The sequence below is a fragment of the Pholis gunnellus genome (assembly GCF_910591455.1).
Source record: "Pholis gunnellus genome assembly, chromosome: 20".
Taxonomy (NCBI): Eukaryota; Metazoa; Chordata; class Actinopteri; order Perciformes; family Pholidae; genus Pholis; species Pholis gunnellus.
Window position 1 is genome coordinate 17,073,219 of NC_136547.1, and position 25,414 is coordinate 17,098,632.

General features: G+C 47.2%; 1 protein-coding gene across 3 annotated transcripts in view; it reads left to right on the plus strand.

Annotated features, from left to right (window-relative positions):
- mpp7a (MAGUK p55 scaffold protein 7a) overlaps positions 1–25,414 on the plus strand; it is a 109,664-nt gene that overhangs the window by 22,600 nt on the left and 61,650 nt on the right. For 2 of the 3 annotated variants that reach the window (XM_079181648.1, XM_079181649.1), the window contains exons 2-4: positions 1,189–1,360; positions 14,028–14,146; positions 24,938–25,015. In XM_079181648.1, the coding sequence (XP_079037774.1) occupies positions 1,324–1,360; positions 14,028–14,146; positions 24,938–25,015 (234 nt within the window). In that variant the 5' untranslated portion in view covers positions 1,189–1,323. The remainder of the gene's footprint in view (positions 1–1,188; positions 1,361–14,027; positions 14,147–24,937; positions 25,016–25,414) is intronic. The other variant, XM_079181650.1, reaches the window with a different exon arrangement.

Below are 25,414 nucleotides of genomic sequence, written 5' to 3' on the forward strand. Positions count from 1 at the left end.
GGGAGACGCAGGATGTGGCTTATCTTGTTTTATTTTGAGCATTTCTCTTCCGGGGAAGTGAACAACTAACGGGACCCCGAGGCTGCACAGTCTGGGTAAACTGGAGCTTGACTGGGCCACAGCACGTGGGAGCTGACATATAACGGATCATTAAGCCGCATGTTGTAAAGAACCGAAAAGGCTCAGACCTAATTGTTTTCCATCCTCCCCGTTTCAGATTAGACTTAGCTGGGCCCTGTTGAGGTTTCTAGTGGAAGAGGCCGTGATAAACCTCGTGTACGTCGAGAAGAAGAGCAGCTCTATTGCGGCAAAAGTTAATACCATCACTCGCTGACCGCGGAAACATTTCTAAAGTGAAACGCAACTATCTGGTGCACTTTGAGAGGATTCCAGCGTCTTCTCCAACTTCTGGTTTCCTGCCCTACGTCTGACTCCCAAGCCTTGAGTCAGCTCTGCTCCGCTGTCTCGTTCTTATTTACACACATCGGCCGTTCTCCTCTTGTTGTGGTTCAGGAGTGTATTGTTCGCTGCGACATGTGTCCGCACATGTTCATCCAACTGCAGTGTGGAGGTTTCAATGAGCCACAGGCTTTTTTTTAAAAATCCGTGTTCTACAAACCCCTTTCTTCCTGTGCACAGCCCCCCCACCCCCCCCCCGCGCGCGCTCTATCTGGCTTTCCAGTTGAGCGCCATTATTTACGAAGCGATGCTTTTCCACGCCCGTTTGATTTTCTTCACAGGTCTGTTGCATACGCTTGCTTACTTTCCCCTCAGTGGATAAAGTTTCCCTTGTTTTCAGCTGGACGCTGAATAAAGCGCGTGTGTGTCTGTGTGTGTGTGTGTGTGTGTGTGTGTGTGTGTGTGTGTGTGTGTGTGTGTGTGTGTTGCATTCTCTGAGTTGTAATGTGGGAGCTGGGTGAGGTGATGCTGGCTCATGTACAAAGCAGGATGTTCAGCAGCTTAGGGAAACACACACACACACACACACACACCGTTGAGTGAGTCATCTGCTGTCAATCGCTGGCTCGCCTACACGGCTCGCCTACACACAAATGCACATGTGTGCTAGTATGGCAGGTATTCCTATCCCATAACACAGAACACAGTGTCCGTCGGTGACTGACACACACGTGCATGCGGCCGTCGGGCCCTCTCACAAGTAGGTTCTAAAATGCTGTTCTCTCGCAGGGCTCCATGGCTTAAAGCCCGTGCTCGCATTCAGCCGGTCCCTGGGGAGAGCTGCTCGAGGAGCCCACACCGCCCTGACGCCCCGCTGCCACTTTCCACAGCCCGAGGGGAACCGGAAAGCAGCCGGCAGGAGCCATGCCTGCGCTGGCCACCGGAGCCGGCCACGAGCCAGGCCCCCATCGGGCCAGGAACACAATCTCAAACACAAGAAGGTCTGCACAACGCACTCGTAATATGAAAAAAGAAGCATTTTGCTGATGTTATTCACATTTTGAAGTTCCACCGTCACAGAAAAAAAAGCACCAAGTGCGATTCCCAATCTTGCATTAAGTTAATACATTTATATTTAAGAGCCACTCAAATGTAAACTTTAAATTAGAAATGATTTTGCTCTGAACTTGTCTTAAAGCTGCTTTTTGTCGACCGGAGGGGACGTTCCTAAAAGTCCACTTGCACTTCATTTCGCTTCCCGACAAATGAAAAAACACACCAACGCAAAGTTTAACAACAGAGAGCGAAAGTCATGTCCAGATATGCTGTGGACCGCGTGTGTGTAGTGGTGTGTGAGTGTGTGTGATGTCAGAATGAGGAAACACGTCAAGCTTGTCAACACCAAGACAGCTGCCAGAAATCACCACGTCTTCCTCAGGAGCACTATCCTCCTCTCAGTCCTGGATTAATGGCCGGCTACATCATCATCTTACACACACACGTGCGCAGAAGACCCAACAAAGATAGCAGGATAGCACAAAGGACAAAAGGAGGACAGACATTGTGTCCCGCTCTGATGGATAAAGAGCGTGTGGGCTTCTGCCCAAGACTTTTAACAGAGTTGCCGTAGCCCCCGTCGTCCTGGAAAATTTCTGCAGACTAAAGTAGAAAGCCAGACCGTCAATTACGAATTAGAGTCATTTTGGGCAATTACCGGCGGGGGCTCGGGTTTCTCAAATAAAACACGTAAAGACTCCTCCGGCCCATCTCCTCCGCCTTCCCCCCGTGATGGTCCCGTGCAGTCGGGTGTGCAGGTGAAACGCGATGAACGTTTAGGTCACCGGTGAGGTCACGGATACTTGTGGCTGGGCCCGTCATCATCGGGACTACAGGGCGTCGTACCGACGCGTGCACAGAGCTCCGGTAGCATTACTCCCGGTATCAAAGTAACACAGTTGAATTAAGAGATAAAGCTCCGTTGGGATGATGGATCTGAAATCTGTCGTATTTATGTTGTTCTGCAAGAGACGAACCTTTCAGACGCGTCTGTTCTTGGACAGACCAGGTAGAGCTTGAGACGGTCTAATAAAACAATATTTGAAGGAATAATGACCGATTTATATATCTACACCTCTCCTCCTCCTCCTCTACTAATTCTCTCTTCATAGAATATTTTAAGTTGTATCATGCAGTTGTCTTGTCCTGGTTGTAAAGGCTGCTTTACAGTTGAGTGATACATATTCAGTGTACTAGCTGAATGGAATAATAATCTTCTATGCATTTAGAATGATCCATAATAGACACTATCCACACCAACAATTATTATTAACAATTAATAAGTAAACACATGATCAGGGAGGGGGATTAAACCTATTATGTGACATGTGTATTGGGAATAATCACGTGCTACATTCCTGTTAATGTACAAATCTTTGCATCAAAATCAGAGGTTCGTCTTCACCTGAATTTAGTGTGTTTTTGCCTCTCTGCTCTAGGCCCCCCCCCCCCCCCCCCCCCCCCCCCCCCCTTCCGATGGCGAGTGTAGGAAGCGTGTGATCTGCAACTAATATTCGATTAAATGTGCAGCCGCAACAAAAATCAAAGTGCCTTCTTAAAAGATGTAATCATCTCCGAAAACTAGAAGACATACATAAGACATGTTTGACTCCCTGCGGCACTCGGCCAACGGTCACTCTGTTCCCGCTGCATTTAGCAGATAATAAGACAGTTCGAAAAATCAAAGCGCAATGAATTTGTTATACAACCGGAGGTAATCCATGCCTCCAATTCTCTCCATGGATGGCGGTGGACGTGGCTGACTCATCTTTTTTTTGAAGGACCTCGTCCACGTCATCTGCAGCGGGACCCTCTGCGTCACTCCCGGAGATTTTGGCACGTAGGCAGCAACACCTCTGCACACGAGCACAAATCCACCGAGGCTAACAATACCTCCGCCACATGCGCCGGCTGCCAGTAATCACAGAGAGAGACATGACTGGATGTTGCCAGTGCCTTACCTTCTTTTCATTAGCAGCCCCGCCATCTGCAGACCCGTCACCCCACACACGCACACACACACAGAGAAGATGAAGTACCGTGCTGGTGCTTTTAACATAAAGGGGAAAATATTATCATTAATTCCACCATTCTTTCGTAGCAGCTCTCCTATTTCATCACCAGATTTTGGATGTGTAGATCTTATTAAAACGCTCATTATTGGAGTGTTTGGAGAGCAAACACGTTGGGCAGACAAACGGAGAGCACATGTAAAATCACACTCTCTCTCTCTTTCTCTCTCTCTTCTCCTCCCTCCCCCCCGTCTCCGCCCAAATAAACAAAAGGCCTCTGTGTGAATTAGATTCTAATAAATGAGACCGAAAAACAAAGTGTTGGAAAACTGACCTTTTTAAATATATGAGCACGGGGAGAGCTGGAGGAGAACGTCCTGGTGATTGGGTTACCGTGGACTCCTTTCACTGTGTGACTTTCATGAAGGCTTTGGCGGCAGATTAATGACGGGGCGGGACGGGGCGGGGGGGGGCTTTCAGTTGATGATGCTGGCCCTGCTCTCGTTGTTTGAAACATTTTCGTCTGAGTGCATCCAACCACCCTGCTCCTCCCGTCCTTCGGCGTCCAGAAAGCCCAGCCCCGCCTCACGCTTTAGGATGCTGTTACGCGATGTTTTGTTTGGCTGCCGTTCTCAGGGTCTGATGCACAAACGCAAAATCGGTTCACATTCTAATAAGGCGGCCAAGAAGAGACGGACAGTTAACTTTTAATCGTGCGAGCACCTCACAGGGCTGATAATGGGCAGCCTGCTCCGCAGAGGCGATAAGTCAAAGCTGTGCTCGGATTAACCTGAACCCCCCCCCCCCCTCCATCCCCCCATCACACCCACTACATAAAGCAATGCAGCTGCTCTCCAGGTCTCTCCTCCAGACAGCTGCTGTTTAGTCGTTTCTCCTCCTGTTCAGCCGCGATGGAGTTCTGTTGCGGGCTCAGTCGGGGACAGATAACTGTTACGCCTCCGCTCAGTTTGGCTCGGCTCATCTCGGTTTATTTCAGCTCCCACTCTTGGATCTTCAGACAGTCAAACCCAGCCCACTCCTCTGTCTGCTGCACACCATTTATCTCCCCGCTGAGCTCCATTAGCAGCAAGGTTACGTTACGAGATTTTATTTTATTTTTTTACATTGTGTGGGTGGGTGTGTGTGTGTGTGTTTTGCTGCATTTATACCAAAAACGTCTACCCACCCAGGGCTCGACAGTGCGGATTGCCAGGTTGCTATTGTCTACTATTTTGATAAATAGACACATTTTCAATATGTATTTCATTAGTGATATTTGAATATTGCTGCTACAGTCGGAACCAGAACCAGACAGAGCTGTTGGAGCGTTCAGAGGCATCTGTTTTAGAGACGACGGTGAAGCAAATTCAGTTTGCCTCAATTCAATTAACCATCAACATCACAAACAAACTGATTCAAAGGACAAAGAACCAGATGAACCCGAACGAAAAAAACAAAAAGCCTCGGCAGGAGAAGTATCCTGGATGAAAGATTATTATTAAGGAAAGCTTCACACGCAAAATGACCGTTTGTATATCGGTAACTCACCGCATGCTACCTTGAACTTTGTTGTTCTCGCATGCCTCACTGGCGAAAAAGTCTTAATGAGCTGTTGTAGAACGGGGGCCGCGACATTTAACAGCAAAAACTATACATCAAAACATCTGTTCACAAGCTCCCACCGTTGACAAATGACAACAAACATACAAATGGCCGTCTTGTGGTTGAACTATTCCTTTTTTAAGCTGAGTTTCGGTAACTAAAAGCTGATGCCTGGCTGCCAGCCTTGCAACCACTTTTAAAAATGAGTGTATTTTTTTTTTTTTTTTACCATTGCACCATCACAGGATGTCCAATCAAAGTGCAGAAAATCGGAATGTTGAATTTCAAGTTATCATTCTTGTCCTTTCTATGTTAATGACTACTGCGTACAGTCCCACATGTGTCTCAACATCTCTCTGTATGCAGGGAGGGTCTTGGAGTAGGTTGAGTACTAACTTGCCCCATCTCTTGATGAGGGTTGTGCGGTAATGGCAGCTCGCTGTCTGCGGATGAGGAGCTCGCTCAATTGCTCCCAACGTTCCCGCTCTCCCATCAGAGACCCTCAAGACGTACAACATCTGGTTGATGTCACTCGGAGGTCAGCGAGCCTCCCGGAGTGAGAGTGGGTGTTTGCTCCTTGTAGCCCCATTTCCTCCCTGCTTCTGCAGTTTTGTGGTAGAACGGTCCGTTTGGTGGGGGAGAGGTAGAACGGGGTAGATTTCGGTGATTTAAAGCACTCAGAACGAACAGCTAGATTTAAACCCAGCTCAAACAAATTCAAACTAGCATGTAATTCCTTTTGAATTAGTATATTTACCTTTTAGTATATTCTATATATATATTCCCGTGTGGTGTCATACAACCACTGTGTCTCGTGAGATTGTGGTACGGCTTGGAATTTTATGTCCTGGCTCCAGTTCCATCACTATCCTGAAAAGCTTCTCCCGAAACAATGCGGCATATATCCTTGGAAATAAATCTTGCGGTCTTATTAATCGTCGATTGCCTATTTACGAGCTTCTGGTTTAGGTCCTGAGAGTGCAGCAAAACAGCAGACAAGACAGTCAGACAAGGTTATCCTCATCAACAGTGCTTCTTTATGTCATGTTTTTGGAAAAAAAGAAAGAAAAGTCAGATTTTTTTTTTAAACTCTTAAATATCTTTTTTAGTGCCAGCCTCAAAACTCCAGCATCAGTCGGGATATATGCAATTTGTAGTCAGGACTTCATTCATGTAACCATTCACAGCAGCTGGATTCTCAAAATGTCTCGAGATCGCCCTAAAGTCGCGGGTCACGTATCGCACCGAAATCCATCTGGTCAGTCTTAAAGAAATGCGTTTGTGATCCGAACCACAGCGTCACGGACCAATTGGCGTCCCGTGAGGAGCTACTGGCAGCCACGACGGTGTCTTCGGTGTGCGTCGAACGACGTGGAGGGGCGACCGCTCGTTCTAAACTACAATGGCGGTTGGCGACCCCTGAAGAGGTTAGTTTAGATGCTGCAATAGCATCAGTTATGTCTGATCTGGAGAGCATTTCTTCACTGAAAGAAGAGCAAGGAACGACACTGATGGCTTTTCTCAACGGAAGAGACGTTTTCTCTCTTATCCCGACTGGCAAGAGTTTGATTGACACATGGTTCATACAAACACCTGTCACGTATTTTTTAAAAGTGCCCGCCCTTTTCCAAAAAGTTTCAAATGACGGCTTGTTACACAGAACCTCTCAGGAACTCTCGGGAACATACATGAAGATGAGGTTATTAACTGAATCCGATACATAAAGCTGTGGCCAGCACTGCTCGGTGAACAAGACACACATTGGTGTGATTACTGATTTAGTCGTTGCGTGAAATCTGCTGGTTTTGACTGACTGGTCTGCCCAATAGTGCTGCTAACTCAACTGCCGGCTGACAAGCCCCCCCCCCCCCCCCCCCCCCCCATGTGCAATTGCAGTCTCTGCATGGTGCCCCTTAAATCATACACCCGAGACCAGCCCGAATCATTTGCGCACACGCTCTCGAACACTTCTGAAGACCCCGATGCCCTTTCATGAACCGTATTAAAGTTAACTGTGTTATTCCAAGCCGTACCTGCGTGTTCTATCAAGGTTTACGGGCCCCCGCACTGCATTTAAAGATAAGGGTGGTTCAGCCATGCACGGCTGAGGAGGAGGAGGAGGTGGGCGACACTCGCATGAAAGACTACACATGGAAACCTTGCGATTGGGACAACGCTTTTACCAGATACGCCAATAACTTACTGGCTCCATGTGTGCATGTTTGTGCGGGAGAGATAGATGAGCGATTCCAGCCATCTTATTCTCTCCAATCTTGAACCCCCCCCCCCTGTTGGAAAAGGTGATGTCTCCATAATGATTCTGAGTAATGAGATGCAGACAATCCTATCCCTGTGTAGGATAACATGCATACACAGATCTCTGAATTATATGCGCGATATGATTGGAATATGGTCATATTGTTTTTGTTTTTTTTCCTCTATCAAGGTTAACAGTACATTTTTCCATCCCGATGTCAAGAATCCAGAGCATCTGGCCTCGTCATAGGGGAAGGTTGGGGAAGGACTTATGGTGGTGGGGGGGGGGGGGGGAAGGAAGGGGCCATTTGTCGTGGTCCCTGGCCGGTGGCCGGCCCTGTGCCGCAGTGATACAGTACTGAAACACAACGATTTGTTGCCACTGGAAGAGCTCCCTGTTTCCAGTTACATCAGAGCGAAAATTTCCACATCATTCTAGCAACAAAAAATAAAAAACACAGGCAAAGGAAGCAGATGTAAAAGAAAGAAACCAAGTGAGTGCGACTGAGAGTGAGGAACGATGACTTTTATTTGTTTGAATACGAAGAATTCGTTCTGTTTTTGTCGGGGCAGGATGACATCCTCTCCACGTCCAAGGCACACAGGCTACTAAATCGGCCACTGGCGGGCATTACATGCTCACTTGCATTAGAGAGAACCTGAAAACAGCTTTACAGGCCACGTGCACCAGGATGTTGAGTAATAGCCTGCGACTTTGAGAGTGAGGCGGAATGAAAGATTTACAGTGCGAATTCAGTGCGCCATTAACGTACGATCGGAATGAAAGCCTTTTCGGGTGGTTTTGGCTCGCCCCGCCCTCCGGTGTCCCTGGAAGACTTGCTCAAAAAAATAAGCAGCTGGCCTCGGCTTTGGACAGAACACGTGGGCCTGAGCCAGAGAAGTCTGCCTGCTGGTCCATTGCCACAATAAGCAGAGGTGGCAGGTCGTTTGGACGCGGCTAAGTTGTTGTGGCGTCTGCGTTTTGTGTACCGTGTTAAGAGTGAATCTAAGCTTAGCTTGCTTGTGCTGGGCCAAACTTGGCCTCCTCCGCAGACATCGGGAGCTTCCATCCTGGCTTTAAACAGACAACATCTCATATATCTGTTTTTATCCGCAATGCTGTCTCTTTCGTCATCTCTTTGTCTGCCCGGATAGATATTCCTAACCTTTCGTCTTTCCTCCAGTATCAATGTGTCTCACTTTCCATCTTTCCTTACATTATATATCATTTGTGAGTTGGAGGTTTAACAACTCAGACCTGGACAAGATACTGAGTTCCCTTTCTTTAACTCCCAGCCACGTTGCAGGTGCTTCCACTCAAGCCTCACTCGTCTTGCGGTGCGATCGTTAGAACCGTTGTAGCCGAAAAAAACACGGCTGGCTCTCTTGAGGGATCCTATGTGCATTCAATTATGCTGATTAGACTTGTACTTTTGTCCCGGAGCTCTGTTTTCAATGTGCTGACAGCCCTTTGAAGCGTAAAGGTGTGACGAAGCATGGAGCAGAGGACGGGGCGGGGCACTTGCTACGTGATACTCGATGGCATGTTGAAAATGAGATGAAATGAAGTAAATGCCTTTTGAAAAGCTTGGCCTGTATCCTGGCGCTGAAATGCAACTTTTGATAAGGTCCCGCAACCTGGATTCTTTTGTGCTCCCTCGTGAACGAAGCATGATCTCAGCAAGGACCCGCTTCTTTATAGGCCCTGAAATGACACACAAAGCACAGTTCAGCCCGCGGTAGTGAAACAGTCGATATATGATCGGAGTGACGGCCGATTGCACCTGGACCGGCCCACTGTGCTTGCTGAAGTCCTTTTTCCATGCCGTGGAGATCGAACTAACATCTTGCAAAAGCCACTCGCTCTTTTCTTTTTTTTACCCCTCCCAAACGATGGAGCTGTTCAGAGACCGTGATGCTGAAATATCATTGAAGATGCCATTGGAGGGCTCAGTCCCCTGACCTTTTTTATTTTAATGTGGAGAACCGGTAATGTGAGGCTTGTGGGCTTGAACGGAGCACAGATTCCTGCTGTTACGTTCATGGCCCAGCCTTTATATATATATTACGTGCCTTCCCTGGTTATATCCCAAGTAGAACGCTGCCGGACACATTGTAAGTTATGTTTAAAGATCACAGCGTCTGCTCGGCTAATGCATCTTGTAATTCTATATAATTTTATGTCTGGAAGGTGAAGGCATGGTCGCTTAATCCAGACAACCAATGCTGTGCTTTTTCCCCTGCTCCGGCGTGCTCCTTTGGTAGAAAGAACGTTTTTTAAAGGGGTCAGGCGCTGGTTAGGCTTCAGGACCGAACAGAAGCGGGACGGGGGCAGCGGGCTGATGACATATCGGTCCTGTGTTGGCCGTGAACAAGGGGCCCTAAACACTTCTCCTTTTGTTTGGCACCTGACTCGGGTTAAATCCATCTTCCCGCCCACTGTCTGTCTCGACTTTCTCCCTTTGGAGGGAAACCGTGTTTACACTAGTGCTGGAGTGATCATCGCTGTTGTTATTTCTCGCCGTTGCAGAAAGCCATCACTCCGCGGACTTTTCATGGTGTTTCTTTTGTCCCGAGTGTCATCATTCTTCTTCTGTCTTCGCACACGCTTTAATCAGATGTTGTGTATGCCGGTATGTATCTCAGACGTCGCGTTCATTCACTGATTCTGGCTTCAATCTGTCTCCGTCTGCCTGTCCTCCGCTCTCGGCTGGAGAGTGAGGGGGTGAATCAAGGCCTTGAGTGGAATAGGCGACGCAGTCTGCAGCTGCTTCTCTTCCCGCCGCCATTTCTTCTGTACAAATGGCCCTCGCTCGTTCACAATGCGGTGTTTTGAAATAGTGAGCCGCTCAGAAAGCTCCCACGTGTTGTCACCATTCCCCCCCCCCCCCCCCCCCCCCAGCAGTCTGGTGAGCCTCACGAACATTGCGCCTCTCTAAATGTGTCCCCGAATGATATATGAGGGAGTTCAATAACTCATTCGGCACCTGGGAGAAAGCGAAAGGAGGAAATTGAGTCGAAACCCAGTGTTCATTTCCTGTATCCGAACAAGTTGATTTTCACCGGACAGTTTGTCTTTCTGTGTGTAGATCAGTTACAAGATGGAAGTAGGGGTCCCCCAACATGTAAAGTTATGGACAGACTGATAAATCTGTCTCGGTGGCCCATGTGGTCTAGTCTGGCGGGGAAGTAAACAGCGCCTAAGTTACAACGTCATATTTTAGAACCCATACAAACCCTGTGTTGGTGGATTAAGCCCTGTCAACCCCCCCCGTTGACCTATTTGACTAGCAATTTGATGCGTATCATGTTTAATGCATTTCATTGTCTGGGATTTGTGTGTGTGTGTGTGTGTGTGTGTGTGTGTGTGTGTCTGTGTGTTTTACATAAAAGGGATCTGTGAAAAACACTGTTATTTTCTTTAACCGCTGTTGAGGTGTAGGCGTGAGAGGGGAAGTGCTGTTTGGCAGTTTAAGTGGTGACTTCCTCCGTACGGGAAGCTTCGGAGGCCCCGGGCCCTCTCCGGTTTCTCTGAAGACCGTTTCGGCCATCCGGCGCAACATCATGCCGGTCTTCAGGACCTTTCTGGGCAGGGCCGGGCCAGCACTGGCCACAACAGAACCTCGTGGTCCACTACACGATTACTGCCAGGTCCGCCACACACACACACACACACACACACACACACACACACACATATACACATACATACATACACACATACACACACACCCGCTGCACGAGAGGGTCCAGAATAGTCCGGCCAAAACAAACCGAACGACGCCAGGCCAGCCCTGCAAGAAACAAGGCGGTCCACCCTTTAGCGGTGAAGGGTTGGCGCAATCATGTTCCCTTTCTTCTTCTTCTTCTCCCCTCTCTCATTTTGTCTGCCACTGTTTGCGCTGGACATGGTTTCTGATGTTACAGACCTATACGTATGTGTCGATGCATCTGGCCCTGGATTCAGTTCTCTTTTCCACTTTTTTATAGTGTCCACACAGTGGTTTTACCACCACTGTGGTCGCTCTTTGGCTCATTTCCTTTCTCTCCCTCCATTTCTCCTCCTCGCTTGTCCAGCCATACATTCTTACATTTAATTCCAGCTTTGCAGAGTCCTTGTTTAGCTCTTGGCTCCTCTGCAGCTCTTTTTCTGTTGTTGTTTGAAACTCTGGTTCACAGGGTTCAGCCTGACATAGTGACCCCCAGAAGGCGAGCACAGCGGCAGCTTGTATTTTATCCATTCTCCCCATTATGTCGATTATTTCTGTGTTTCCCATAAGGCGCCGTTGGCGAGTGTTGAGGCCGTCCCAGCATGAATCGGGAGGAGTTGTTGTCAGAAGGAATAAAGAATTGAATCATTGCGAGTGCAGACAGGAGGGGAGACATCGCACCTGGGGAGAAAAATGCTTAGGGACTCTCACTCTCTCCTTTCCTCCCTCGCTCCCTTCATCCCCTCCTACTGGTATCTCACCGCTGCCAATAGTAATGACATTACCATATCTCCCCCTACACACACACACACACACATTCACTTTCACCGCCCTTCCTACACCCCTCACCTCATCCCATGTCTCTTTAAAAAGCATTTCTTTATATATATATATATATATATATATATTATGTGAGATGTTCTGTTGGGAGTTGTAAATGTTTGAGGTTGGCTGGTGATGAGGACCACAGAACCAGGCGTCTGATGATCACACATACCAGGGGACAATATCGCACACCGAGCTTGAGTAAAACCACGTGGGGTCGCTGTGATGGCTGGTGCACATGTGTCATGTCTAAAAAAAACAAAACCTCTCTCTCTGTCTTCCAGTGGCTTTTTTCTTCTCCTTCTTTCTTAACCACAGTGCTGTTGCAGCAGTGAGGCATGAGGCGCTAACACTGCACGGAGTCCACGTCGTGACCCGCGGAACAGGGAGGGAATATCCTCTTGATGCTCAACGATCTCCCCCGAAAAAAAACCTCCCAAATGGAAAGCAAGAGGGTTTAGAGTGGCACATGACACTCCATCCATCTGACTGCCCAGGAGCAGCAGCGTCACATGACATGAGCTAAGCTAGTCAGCCACGGCTCTCCCGCCAAGTGGTCGGCGCTGCCAGCACACACTTGCTCAAAACCCAGTCAGAGCGCCCCGCCAGTTCAGCCAGCCAGTCGTTCATCCAGCCAACGACGTCAACCGTTGTTTTCAATCAATCATTTTTCAGGCTACGAATTACTCCGGTTTCGTCTGTGGAGCCTTTTTTTATTTCTTCTTCTTTTTTCTTTTCCCTCCTCCATCCTTCCTCTCGTCCACTCTCGTCCTCTGATGAAAGACGCTCTCGGAGAGTTAGCCAAGCTCCAGTTTGTTTTGATGTTTCGATGGCTCCGCCGGGCGAATGCGTTTGGAGTTTCTTCACACGATAAGTAGGGTTTTCAAAGGGTTTTTGACCACCGCGGCGTGGTGGTTGTGTTTTGATGAGTTTGAATCTGGTTGGAGGGCTTTTAATGGTGCATTTATAAAGGGGGTCTTTGATGCAAACAACCCAGCTTGACTGTACTCTGTATGGCCCTGACCCCTGGTTTAGTGGATCACAGCCACCCTGAAGACCAGAACAGAGCAACAAACAAGTATCTGCTACTACTCTCCATCAGTTATGCTCCGGGACTCTGTTGTGTTTGGAAGGGACCCCGCTCACACGCTGGTTTTGCGCTTCACCTCCTCCCCTCGGCTTAATCTTGAAACCATCAGCTCCACAGTCTGGTTCTCTGTAAACTGAATTTGAAATAGTCATCTTTTCATTTTTTTAGAAGCCGGGTTAGTACAACCTCAGAGGGCCTTGCCGATTTCTGCACGTGTCCATCTGAAGCGTTGCTCATGCTAAGGCCGGGTTACATGCAAACGTCCACCGTCCTTGTAAAATACAAAAGGGTATTTCATCTTTAAATATAAAAAAATACAAACATCAGCTACACAGAGTTCATCTTTACTACTTCTTCCAAAACTTCTGTTTAGCAAACCCACGTGCTCTTTACTCCAGAGGTTGATTGTTTGCAGGCTTGAAGGATGCGTGGATGGGAAGCCTCCCGAGGCATGTGTGCCATCTGTTTATAGTTCGAAAAAAAGGAAAGTTAATATTGAACTTTTCAACTGATCAAAAAGTAGAATTTCTAGTGTTTTTTTTTGGGGGGGGGGGGTGTTTCTGATTGGGGACAGAACTGCAGCGTTCCTCAAACAACAGGAAAGGCTGGGACAATGGTGGGAAGTAGAGACTTGTGGGAAATGCTTTATTGCCTCTATGTTGCCTTTTCCTTCCAGTGACGAGCAAAAAGAGAGGCGTTAACAGTCTTTTATTTTTATTTTGTAGGTTGTAGCACTTTCAGGTGCATATTTATTTTTTGTGTGGGTGTGTTGGTCAGACAAAAGAAAAAGATCATTAGATGAGAATGATGCGTGTGTGAGCCTATAAATGTACAGGCGTTCATGTGCATGTTTACAAATGCATACGTTGTGTTGACTGCGTTTATGTATTCCTGCACACGTACAGCAGTTATGCTCTGCTATGTATTATTAAACTACAGATGTATGCACATCTGTTTCTATGCATGTGGTGTTGTTTTTTTTGCGTGTGACTGTGCATGCATGCAGTAATTCCTCCCACTGCCATGCTGACTCTTGATGTTTCCTCATTGTCCCCCCCCTCCCCCCTCCGTCCACAGGTCTGTATGAGCTGCTGGCGGCTCTGCCCTCCCAGCTGCAGCCCCATGTCAGCCGCCCCGAGGACAACACCTTCCTCCAGGACATGTTTGGGGAGAGAAGCCTCCACTCGCTGGTCAAGGTAAAACAAGAACAGGACACCTCCTTTCTTTTAGAGTTGTGTGTTTGTGATGTTCTTCAGATTTTTCATATCCCTCACTGTGGAGGCACTTCACTTTATAAATGCTTACCATCAAACTAGTGATGTACGTATATTTCCAGCACCGTAGAACAACATGTTCTGGCAAATCCTTTAACTAGCATTCTATTCTAAAATGTTGTGGTGTTAAGGTTACAGTTTAATAGTCATGAATAATTAAATTTAGCTTGCAGTCTCACCACAGGATCTGATCAGAGATGACGCTCCAATCGGGGGGCATAGAAAAGAAACATTTTAGGTGGCTTCAGAAAAGTGGATATCGTTTGTCTCGCTGTTATAATAATAAACATATTTTAAAAAAGAAGAAATCTAAGAAGTTATATGTCTCAGTTCAGACAGACAATATCTATTTCATCGCTGGATGTGGAATCTCCATAAATCTGCGTCTCGGTCTACATTCCCCCCCCCGATCCGACCTCTCCTATTCCCATAAAAAGCACACGATTGCAACCTCTGCACGATCCCGCTTCATTCAGCCTCCCTTCCGTGCCGTCTCATTCATACATTGCTAAGTTTATTGTCATTCCGACGGCCTACCCACCCAGATCTTCTGACTCCCCCTCTGCCAGCGTGAGCGGGCCCGCGGTCTGTTAAACTAGATATTTTGCAGAGTTTGTGGAGAAGATGAGCACACTTCATATCTTTATACGCTAGCAGACAGGGGGAGGTAATGAAAGTAACACATTCTGTCTGTCCGCCCGAACCTCATTTTCACTCTGGATCCTCTGCGATCGGCAGCCGATCCCCTTCTTCCTCTTCTCCTGCTACTGCAAAGGGAACAGGAGGGCTTTTGTGCTTTAAATCAGCTTGTTTGTCCGTCCCTATTCAACCAGCAAATACATGGAACCACTTCTTCAGCTCGTCCTCTAGTCCACTGATGTAACTGAGTGCTTTATTACTCAATTTACAAAGAAAACGTCTCTAATTGTTGGCGCTGCATTTGACTGTATCCTTTGTGTATGGTCTCTATTTTGAAAGAATGCCCAACACTTTTCTCATGTGCTGGCATGATATATTCCCCCCTTTGGTGGTCTCTCTTTCTCTCCAGCCAGAATCATTATGTCACAGAGACGGTTGAGAGAGAAAAATGGACATCATTTTCATCCCCTCCCTCTTTTTTTTTTTTTTTTAAGAAATCTTTTTCTGCGTAAGCATGTTTGTTCAGGATCCAGGGTTGTAATGCGCCAACGTGAGCGTGTAAAAGTGCCTGAATTATGGCATACCTCAGACGCTTAAGCAAAACCCTGATGTCGGGTGTTGAGGAAACCAGCCGGGTTTCATTTGATGCCTGGGATTGTTATGGATGGCCAAAGAATAAGGCCTCTTGAACATGGATAATGATGGGCAGGGCCTGCCCATGTTCAGGCTCTCGTTCTCACCGGCCCCAAAGAAAACACTGCATAGTGTGCGGCAGATAGAGTGATGCTAATGAAGGTGGCATTATGTTTCTGTGATATTTAGCCAGACATTAGGGTGGAGCACTCAATTCACCTCGCCCTCTAACCACCCCTGATTATACCTGGCTGAACCTGCGAGAGTAAGGCCAGTGCTGTTTAAACTAGAGGGCCATGTCCTCACCGGCATGTCTCTCACTTTGCACCAATCTTAGGAAGAAGCATTGTACATCTTGATTGTACACAAAAATGATCAAATAAGACACAAAGAGGAATGGTTGGAGTAAGATGGACCACAAGATCAACAAGCTGGTCAGAGCAGCATCAGTAGAAATGAGGTAAGAGGGAGCTAAACATGGAGGGCAAACTCTCATTTTACCAACTTGGGTCTTTGATCTTTAGTAGTGATTTCAAGCAACCAAAATTGGGTTTTCTTTGCATGGTGTTTTTGGGCTGACCTTTGAGTTAAAGAGCTGCACCACTGCTCTTATCCATTGAGAAGAGCCAGATGAGGTTGTTCTCCCTGAAGGTGTTCCAGGCACACACACATATGGGAGGAGACCCTAAACCAGTCCACAGAACGTGAGGGATTAGATATCCCACCTGACCTTGGAACGCTTCAGGTGCAGCTGGAGAAAGTAGCTAAAGAGAGGGAGTATCTGGGTTGCTTTGCATAGCCTCCTAAGTGCCTATGGATGGGTGGATGTACAGGAAGAAAAAGATGTCTCTCCAATACCAACCATACAAGAGGCGGTGAGATCTTGGAAGCAGTTTCTCCATCTTGTTTTTTTGTTTAAACTGCTGGCAAAGGGAAGCCCAACAAATTGAGCTTAGTGATTGTGGAAAGCATTCCAAAATTTGAATCCCACTTTGATCACGTGCCAGCTAGATGGTGATTGGCTCTCACTTTGGGGCCCTGCAATTCAGTAAGTACTAGTTAACGTCCAAGCTAATGTGACCCACTTCACTATCGCTACCGTGGCAGAATGTGTACCGCCAATACGATACAGCAACAGTCATGTCTCGCCATCGCAGCCACAAAGTGATCAAATACGTCAGTGAAACATCAAAGAACCACATTAATTCTTCACCACATTGAGTCTGTTTTGACCCTTTTTTTTTTTCCTCGTCCTCTTCTGTTTAATTCAATGGAGAGAACCCGAGCTGCTTTTAGCGTCTCTTATCATTAACGTGGAGGCATAAGTGGAAACTGCCCCGGACCAGACAAGCAGAACTACGTGTTTCCTTTGCTTTCTACTTGGTACGGAGACGCGAGCCAGCCTGTCAGCCCGTGAGCCAAATGGACAGACAGGCGGACATTGAAACACACAGAAGTACAGAACAACCATCTCGACTTTCAGCGGAGTCCAGCTTCAGGTGAACATGGCTAACGTCAGTGGCACACCATTAATAAAAACCTTAATTGTCCCCTTCCTCTAAAGCCCCGCCGCCAAATCTCCACAGATTCCACCTTTTTTTTTATTCCACAAGGCTGTGAAGGGGATACTTTGGGAATGGCTAAACAGCGAAGAGAAAACACACACACGTCATGTTAATCTGACAGACTCTGCAACCCAGGTCGCTCATATGGAAACGATCATGCCTCACCTGGGTAATTATGAAGCATCAGTTACTGGTCAGTCTGTCTGGGGGGAGAGGGAAGGACCAGAGGAAGAGGTGTCAAAGATGGAAAGAGACACGAGTAAGAAGACCTACATGAAGACCTAAACCAGACTTAAGTTCTCTCTGTTTCCTCTCACCTGCCCTCATCAGATGGTCGGGACAGCCTCTCACGTCCCTCCTAATCCCATTATGTCACAGAGATGAAGCAAATATTTTCTAATATCATCTTTCAGCGACGGCCCCGGGGCCTCTCAAGTTCATCTCATTTTGCAGACTTTCTTTCATCGGTGCAGCATCAGAGCTGACATGTAATGCGAGCGCTGGCGCGTATAGCTAGCATAGCTAAAACGACGCAGACAGTTCCCCCTCTTTTCAATTAAAAGGAGTTACTCAAGTGTGCTTTCTATAAATTCCACCACACTCACTGTTCCGCTGCCAAGTTCCAGCTCCACAAAAAGCCACAGGAAATATAATACAATATTCAATTTCCACCTGCCTCAGGTGGGGCTCTCTTTAAAGACCCAAGTTTCTGTCAGCAGGCCTTTAGCCAGGCCCCGAGATCCCTCGTTTTGTGGTCAGTCAGTTTTCCCTTAAATGCTGCTCCTGTTAGTTGCTAATAGGCTTGGCACTTGCAACATCGTTACACAGCAACATCGATGCGGGCTTGCCAGTTTGTTCTTCAGTGCTTCAGGCCTTTAATGACATGTAAAGGTGCTGCAGCTGACGCTTGTGCCCAAGTGGAAAGTCTCTGCTATTTTTGGTAAATGAGCAAATTTTCAGACAAACTGGACTGTATTGCTTGAGTACCAGACTTGGTATCCCATGAATAACTGGATCGCACTCGAGGTAGCCCTCCAAGTTTCATGACTCACCACTGTAATGTCCGTAAACTCTACTCCTTGACGACAGCCATAGACTTGCCCTTTGGGCACTTATCTTATCCTTTCCACACCTCAAAACATACCTTGCTACATTACCAAGGAAGATCACAAAAAAAGGAAATTGTTATAAACTTCTCACCCTGCTGGAACAGCGCTCTGTGAGTCATTTAAGCCCCACACCCTGTGTGCAGCACTGAAACCTGGCTGATAGTCTGGTTCAGGACTCAGCCTGTAAACCTATACCACCTCAGAGATCCACTCGTACTGTCTGTGGTCAGCACGTACTGCACACTGATCGCCTCTGATGTCTGTATTTATTATTTTGGGGGAACAGTAACCCTCACGGGGGAGTTGAGCAAATACCAGCAGGCTGCTTTGGAGAGGGGAGCTTCCATCCTTAAAAAGAGGTGACCTTCATATTCATTCAGAGTAGATTCTTCTATTCTTATTTGGTTGTAAATGAAAGAACATTGTGCAGATTCTGGTTACAGTGTTTCAACTTGCCATTTGTTTGTTTTGGACACATGCCGGCTGATTATTTACGGTTTGAAAACCTCAGTTGAATCCAAAATAAATCCCCTTCCTTGCAATTTCATACTCCGCGCTTAGGCTACCTTCCAAATATTTTCCTAGGAGTTTAATGGTCGAAGTCGAAAGATCGTGCTCAATGTCCACAAACAAGCGCCTCTGAATCGAGCCAGAAGAGCTCGATGAACAGATCACGGATGGAGCCAAAGGCGAGGTTGTGATAGGGACAGGGGGAAGGAGGAGGAAAACTCCTCAGTGCAGAAGACAGGCTCGAGTATGGCCCGTTGACTACTGAATATACTTTAAAGTCAACCATTTCTACAGCACTGGGGATGGGGGCAGTGAAAACGAGGAGAGGCCTGCATATATCCACCAGTACCAATTTCTATTAGTCAGATGTCTGTATTGGTAATCAAGGTAAATCTCTGGAGCAATCCCACAACCATTATTCCAGGTCACTTTGATTGACCCCGATTTTGTATTCCTTCGCCAAAAGAAAAGGACTCAAAGTGAAACCAGAAGGTCTACACGATACAAAGCCAATCTTAACAGGACATGGAGCCTAGGAGCGATACCAAAAATATGGAAAATGAGGCTCCTGGTGCCATAAAGTGTATTTATATCTCCCACATGGCCCGAGAACTGCCTGAAGACATCATGGGGCTCACCTGGGTCTTTATAGGTAGTCTTCACAAATGAATACGTTGAAGTGACTCAAAGGTACTCGAATCGATCGGATTCATTAAGTCAAATGCGTTTGTCCTGGCTTCGTGGCCTTAGCAATTCAGAATCCTGTTTCCTAACCCAATAGCTGCTATATATCACAGCAATGAGTTGCTTGATTGATAGATGCCAATCCCCATGGCGATTAGTTTGTACTGTACAAGGTCAGAGGTTGAAACACAACAGAAAACCGTGTCTCAAGAATGTCTTAGTACGTACGCAAGTGTCCTGCTCCGTCCCGGCCTGACAGAATACCTGTTGTCAGGGGCCTCTCTGCTCTCTTCTCCTAAGAGCGCTAGGAGGAAATGTATCCCCTATCTAAATGATGTGGCTGTCATGGCTGTTGGCCGGCTGCCCCGGGTCTCTCTCTCTCTCTCGCTCACTCTCCCTCTCTCTTTCGTCCATTGGATCTGCTGCTGGTTCCTAATTAGCTGTCACATTCTCCAGGCCTTTTCCACAACAAATGAGAGCGGCGAGCTCAGGCACCAGACCGCTCTGTATGGGGTCTTGGTCAAGGAAAGGTGCTGGGTTTGTGTGTGAATTCTCTGCTCGACACAGCGGGGATACACATAGGCAGTCATCGGCGTCTTTGCCCATTAATCAGCTTATGAGCCAGTGTCCTCAAGACCCTCAATGCACTGTTGTGGCTCAGGACCCCGGTCCAGGACAATACAGCTTTGAATTGTCTCATACGATCATGCACAAAATATTCATTTTATTACTGTAGTTTCAAAAAGACAATGGACCTCATGCAAGAACATTTTCGTATGCTTATCTTAACTTTCTCTCACTTTTCAGTGTGCCAAGTCAGCACACGCACTTAACTTCAAACCACTGTGTAAATGACCAGCGTACACGTGATGAAGGCCACCTGTGCGTGAATGAGCCAGCGTTCATGAGATTTGTAAATGAGCGAGAACATTGGTGAGTGCAAGCAAGTTCTCCTAAATCACTCATTCAAGCCACTGAAGAACAAATGTGTAGGTGTGGATCTTGCCTGAGGCCCAAGATTCCTACTGAGCTGTTTACAAGGCGAATGAAAATAGCTATTTCACTTATATTCCGGTTTACGCGCAGAGGTGCATATTTGCCTTTATTTGGAATATCCAAACGGAAAATATGCTGTTAACACGTCCCATATCAAATTCAAAATATTTTGAATAATACAAGAATATTAGTGTGCATGTCGTCAATGATTGTAGAAAGTTGAAGTGATTTCTGTCAAAGGGAGGCATATGGACGGGATCATAAAGTCTTGCCCTGGAGTAATTGTTGTCGACAGAAAGAAAAAATGCCTTGGCAGACCTTCCTACTATATTTTGGTAGATCAACCGCCACACGAGATTATTTTTCAGTTGGAATGGTAGATCCACGATGAAAGAGTGCTACCCTTTGTGTAAACTGAGTTACCACTAATGGCAATGCCGAGTGGATGCTGTCGTGTCTAATATCTGCTCCTCGATGACACTGGGTTGAATTTTATTTTTGGTCCGTGTAAACTTGCTGGTTGCACCGTAAGCGGACTGATGCAGAACGGTGCGGTCACATCCTGGCTTGTTCACGAACCACAGCACAATGTCCAGGACCCGATGCCATCACGCCGGGTCCAAAGCCAGCACTTTGTAAACTGTGACCTACTGTAACAGAAGAAAAAGCCCATTTTTCTTTTTCCGCTTTCTCGAGTAAACACATCATTTCACAGCCATTCTGGTTGCAACCATGCACGTCTGTCTATAATGCCCCCTCCTTCCCGTCTCCCAAACTGGGTCTGGTCTACCAGGCCACGGTGCGTTGACAAGGTGTTCTGGATCAGACCGAGCGATCGGACCCTGGTGGATTAACGCAGGCCTGATACCGGATCCGATCCGGTGGGTAGATACAGAAACAGGAGCGGGAGAAAGATCGTCAACCCCAATCGGTCCGGGCCTGAGGTTTTTCCGGGCAGTGGACATTAACCAGAGGCCTCGAGCTCAGGACTCCGAAGCAGAAACACTATCCAGCCCTGTGATCTCCAGACCTCTCTTTCTCCCTCCATCAGCCCACCTCTCCATCTATCAAGCTTTCGCTCACTTGCACGCTCTCTCCCTCTTTCTGCGCCAGACATCGCTTGCTGTAGTGTGTCTGGATTAGCGTTCGCAAGGCTTTTTTTTTTACCTCCACGTTGACGCTCGAGGCGGTCATTGTTCTTCTTAAAGCGTGCCCTTTGATCATGGAAGAGAACATCAATACAGTTAGTATTACTGAATTGTACAGGATTGTTGAGAGGTCTCCGAGGTGTCTGACCCTTAACCCTCAACGGTGATCCTTCGCAGTGGTTGCAGCGCTTGTCTGAGGAAGATGAAGATGGATGTTATGTTTTGGTTCCAGTCCATCCTCGTTGGAATTTCTTCATATCAATTTCTTACACCGTGTTAGTGTTTTTCCTCACTTTCTCTCTCCTGTGTGTATTTTAAGCCCGCGGGGTATTTCTGGAAGCAAACACAACTTAGTCGGAGGCCTCTGTAGAGACAGGACACACACTGCTCCTTTTGTAGCATGTGTGGGTTTTTTTTTTTAAAGCTTTTTGTGAAGGTGCACATTCATTCATCTTTTCTCAGCCTCTCCACTTCAGCGAGCTTCCCCTCCCCGCTCTTAATTTGTAAGCATTTTGATCCCGACTCTTCAGCCTTATTTTGCACCACATTTCTCATCGGAGAAGCTTCAGAATCCCAGGCTTTAATTCGGTGGTGTGTCCAGGAGTCGTACTCTGGTTTGAGCGAAGCCCTGCTTGGCTGTAGCACACTGTCTCTCACTGTGTGTTTAAATATATATATATATATTTTTTTTTAAGGCCAGGCCACTTCTCCCGTTTGCCAGGAGCACTGCTGCCTCACCAAAGGGGACAGAGAACGCGCTATGCACAAAGCTGGGTAATGACTTTAAAATACATCACTGCGTCATGGACAGGCACTTGGAACGTGTCCTGAACTGTAAATAAAAAAAAAAAAAAAAAAAGCATTTCAATCTCGCGTTCGCTCAGCGAGCGGAGGAGAAATTCCACAGTAACTAAGTAAGTCGAGGTGGTGGAGCAGCAACTACCTAAGCAGATGTCACTAGGACTGTGGTATGTTGGAGCGCCGAAGACACTGGCAACCTCTCTCCTTTATTTCATCTGTTTTCTTACAAAGATGATCAGGACAGATGAAGTAACCGGAGCTGCCTGCTGGGCTTTTTTTTATTTTATTTTATTTTTTTACAGCTTTCTTCTGTAGAAGAACAGACCGAGGAGTCGTGAGCGCGGGGCGGAGTCGCTGGGACTTCTTGAACAGTGGAGAGTCAAATATGACGTGGCTGCGTGAAATGAACCAGATGAGGATGAAAATTTCCAGGAATTGCCCAAGAGTGGCTCTCTTAAAGTTGATGGCATGAAACACGGAATGCACAGACGTCAGTTTAACAGTGGAGTCCACGACAGCTGAACTCCAAGCATGTACTCCTTTTTTATGTCCGTCCTTAGCCTTATCGCTACTCTCGTGCAAGTTCCCGCGCCTCAAAGCCGCTTTACAGCGTGCTCTTTCCAAAGCCGTTTGTCTAACTTCACATCCCGTCTGGGGTCCTCCAGCAGCCGCAGCTCTACAGCCGAGCGGCCATCCGTCTCCCTTTGGGCCTTCAGCAGATTACCTCTGCGACGCGCCTAATGCACCGTGTTTTATAGCCGAGTAATGTTCGGCTTTGCGCAGGGATTTGAACCTTGAAACACGGCTGCTCTGTTGGCCGAGACGCAGTCCTAACGGGACGTGATTTATCTGTGTGGATAAGTCGAGCTGAGAAAGGCTGCGCGGGTTCGAGGCCAACAGTTGAGCTGCAGTTCTGACGGGCAGAGGGGGGGGGGAGGCGTGCTTATTCGAAGACATTTAACACGTAGTTATGTCGCATTTTTCTCACCAGAAAGTCCTAAAAGTGCTGTTGGAACGCTGACATACGTGTTAGGTTGTAAATGACATCATGGGCTCTGGTGGATATCAAAGACAGATGACAAAGATTCAAATGAACTTATCTACACACTTTTTGCGAATCAGAACTTAAAGCTACAATGGTTGATCAATTAATAGAATATTTATCAATAATTTAATTAATCGCAGAAAGTCAAAATTCTCTAATCTTAGCTAATAAATGTTATTATTCTCTGGTGTCTTTATCTTTGAATTTTGGACAAAACAAGACGTTTGAGGAAAATACAGTGATCACCATTTTTCATACATTTTCTGACATTTTATAGACCAAACAACTAATCGAATGATCGAGAAAATAATCATCAGATGAATCGACTGTCATTAGACGGGAAAATATCACATCGTCTGATATTCATCTTGACAGTAGAGCTGCTACTGTAGAGTGACATCTAGTTTAAAAAGTTTGTGTAGTGAGGAGAAAAATACCATGTCTAACAATACCAAAACAGATGTTTTAATTGCACACATCTGCAGCTGCTCACAATGTGACAGCAAACAAACTGCTTTTCTTTCTTGTCTCTCTGTCCTACTGAGTCATCCTCTGTCGCAAATTGACATGGCTCCGTGTGTGTGTGTGTGTGTGTGTGTGTGTGTGTGTGTGTGTGTGTGTGTGTGTGTGTGTGTGTGTGTGTGTGTGTGTCTGTGTCTGTGTGTGCGATTTGGCCCTTCACACACCGCGTTGGCCCGAGGGCTTCTCTGTCACTCTCTCCCCAGGCCGGAGGGCCTTCTGTTCCACCATCGCGCTGGAATGCTTTGTGGGACATCCAGCTGGAGGCTCCAGGGCCGGGGGGGGGCCCAGCTATCAGTCAGACCCGTGGCCGAGCTCCCCTCCACATTGCCGGGGGACCGAGGAGAGAGGACAGTCGTCCCCGTCTGTCGTTCTCTGATGAGACCAGACAGCGGCCTGTAGGCTGTCAACACATTCCTGCACGGCTGCTCTTAAATCGCCAAAAAAAGAAAAAACCTGGATTGATTCCACCCTCTGCTCCACATGTCAGTTTCTGGAGCGATGAAGTGTTTCTCTGCGTGTAAATGAGCAAACACGCGAGCTGGGCCTACTTTCCATTTTAGCCTGGTCTCCAGAGATGCAGTTTGGTCTCTCAACATTGTGCAGTCGCCGCGTTGAGGCTGATAAGGAAATGTTTAGCCAATTTAGCCGGGCTGTTGAAATGATTTGGAATCCCTACCGGGCCACTGGGGCGTATCAAATGCACGGTGGAAAGCTGGATTGTTTGTACAGTGGCTGAGCGAGTGGCGATACTTAGAAGCACTCTTGTCGCGCTCAGTCCCGTGGGGAAAGAGCCGCGATTCGCCCGCCGTTTTGATGTACTGCGATGCGAGCGTGCCAGAGTCGGACATGGTGGGGATGGAGGCTGTACATGTTTTCCGTACATGTGTGCTTGTAGCGGTGCACACGGGGTTCTGTGTGCACACTTTGCTGACATGGTGTGTTTGCTCAGAGAGGCCTCGCCGTGGCCTCTGCAGCCCGACATTGACCTCCTTGCTCTCTCTCTCTCCCTCTCTCGCTCGCTCTCTCTCTCTCTTACTGATGAACACAATCTGTCCTTTCAGATCCATGAACAGCTGCAGCTCTACGAAGAGAGCAAACCAGTCCCCGTCCTGGAAAGCGCCGCAGATCTGACCCATGAAGTAAGTTCTTGTTTTTGTTTTTTTGGAAGGAAGGCTTCCATTTATTTGGTTGCACATACTGATGGGTGACAAATAAAATGGGACATGACTTTATAGTCTTCTTCAATACAGCATGATGTTCATTTAGCAAATGATGGTCCATTTAGAGTCAAATAGACCATAAAGCAGGGAATGCTTTAGGGCGGGGCTTACTGTGATTGACAGGTTGCTACCTCAGCTTCTGGTTTCAAAAATCCAAGATGGCGACGGCCAATATTCCTGAACTTCAAAACAGTAGTCCACAAACCAATGTGAGACGTCACGGTGTCTACCTCCACTTCTTATATACAGTCTATAGTTGTGGTCGCCCTGACAGCCCCTATTGTTGAGCTTTTACTTTGTCCCATGTTTATTCTCATC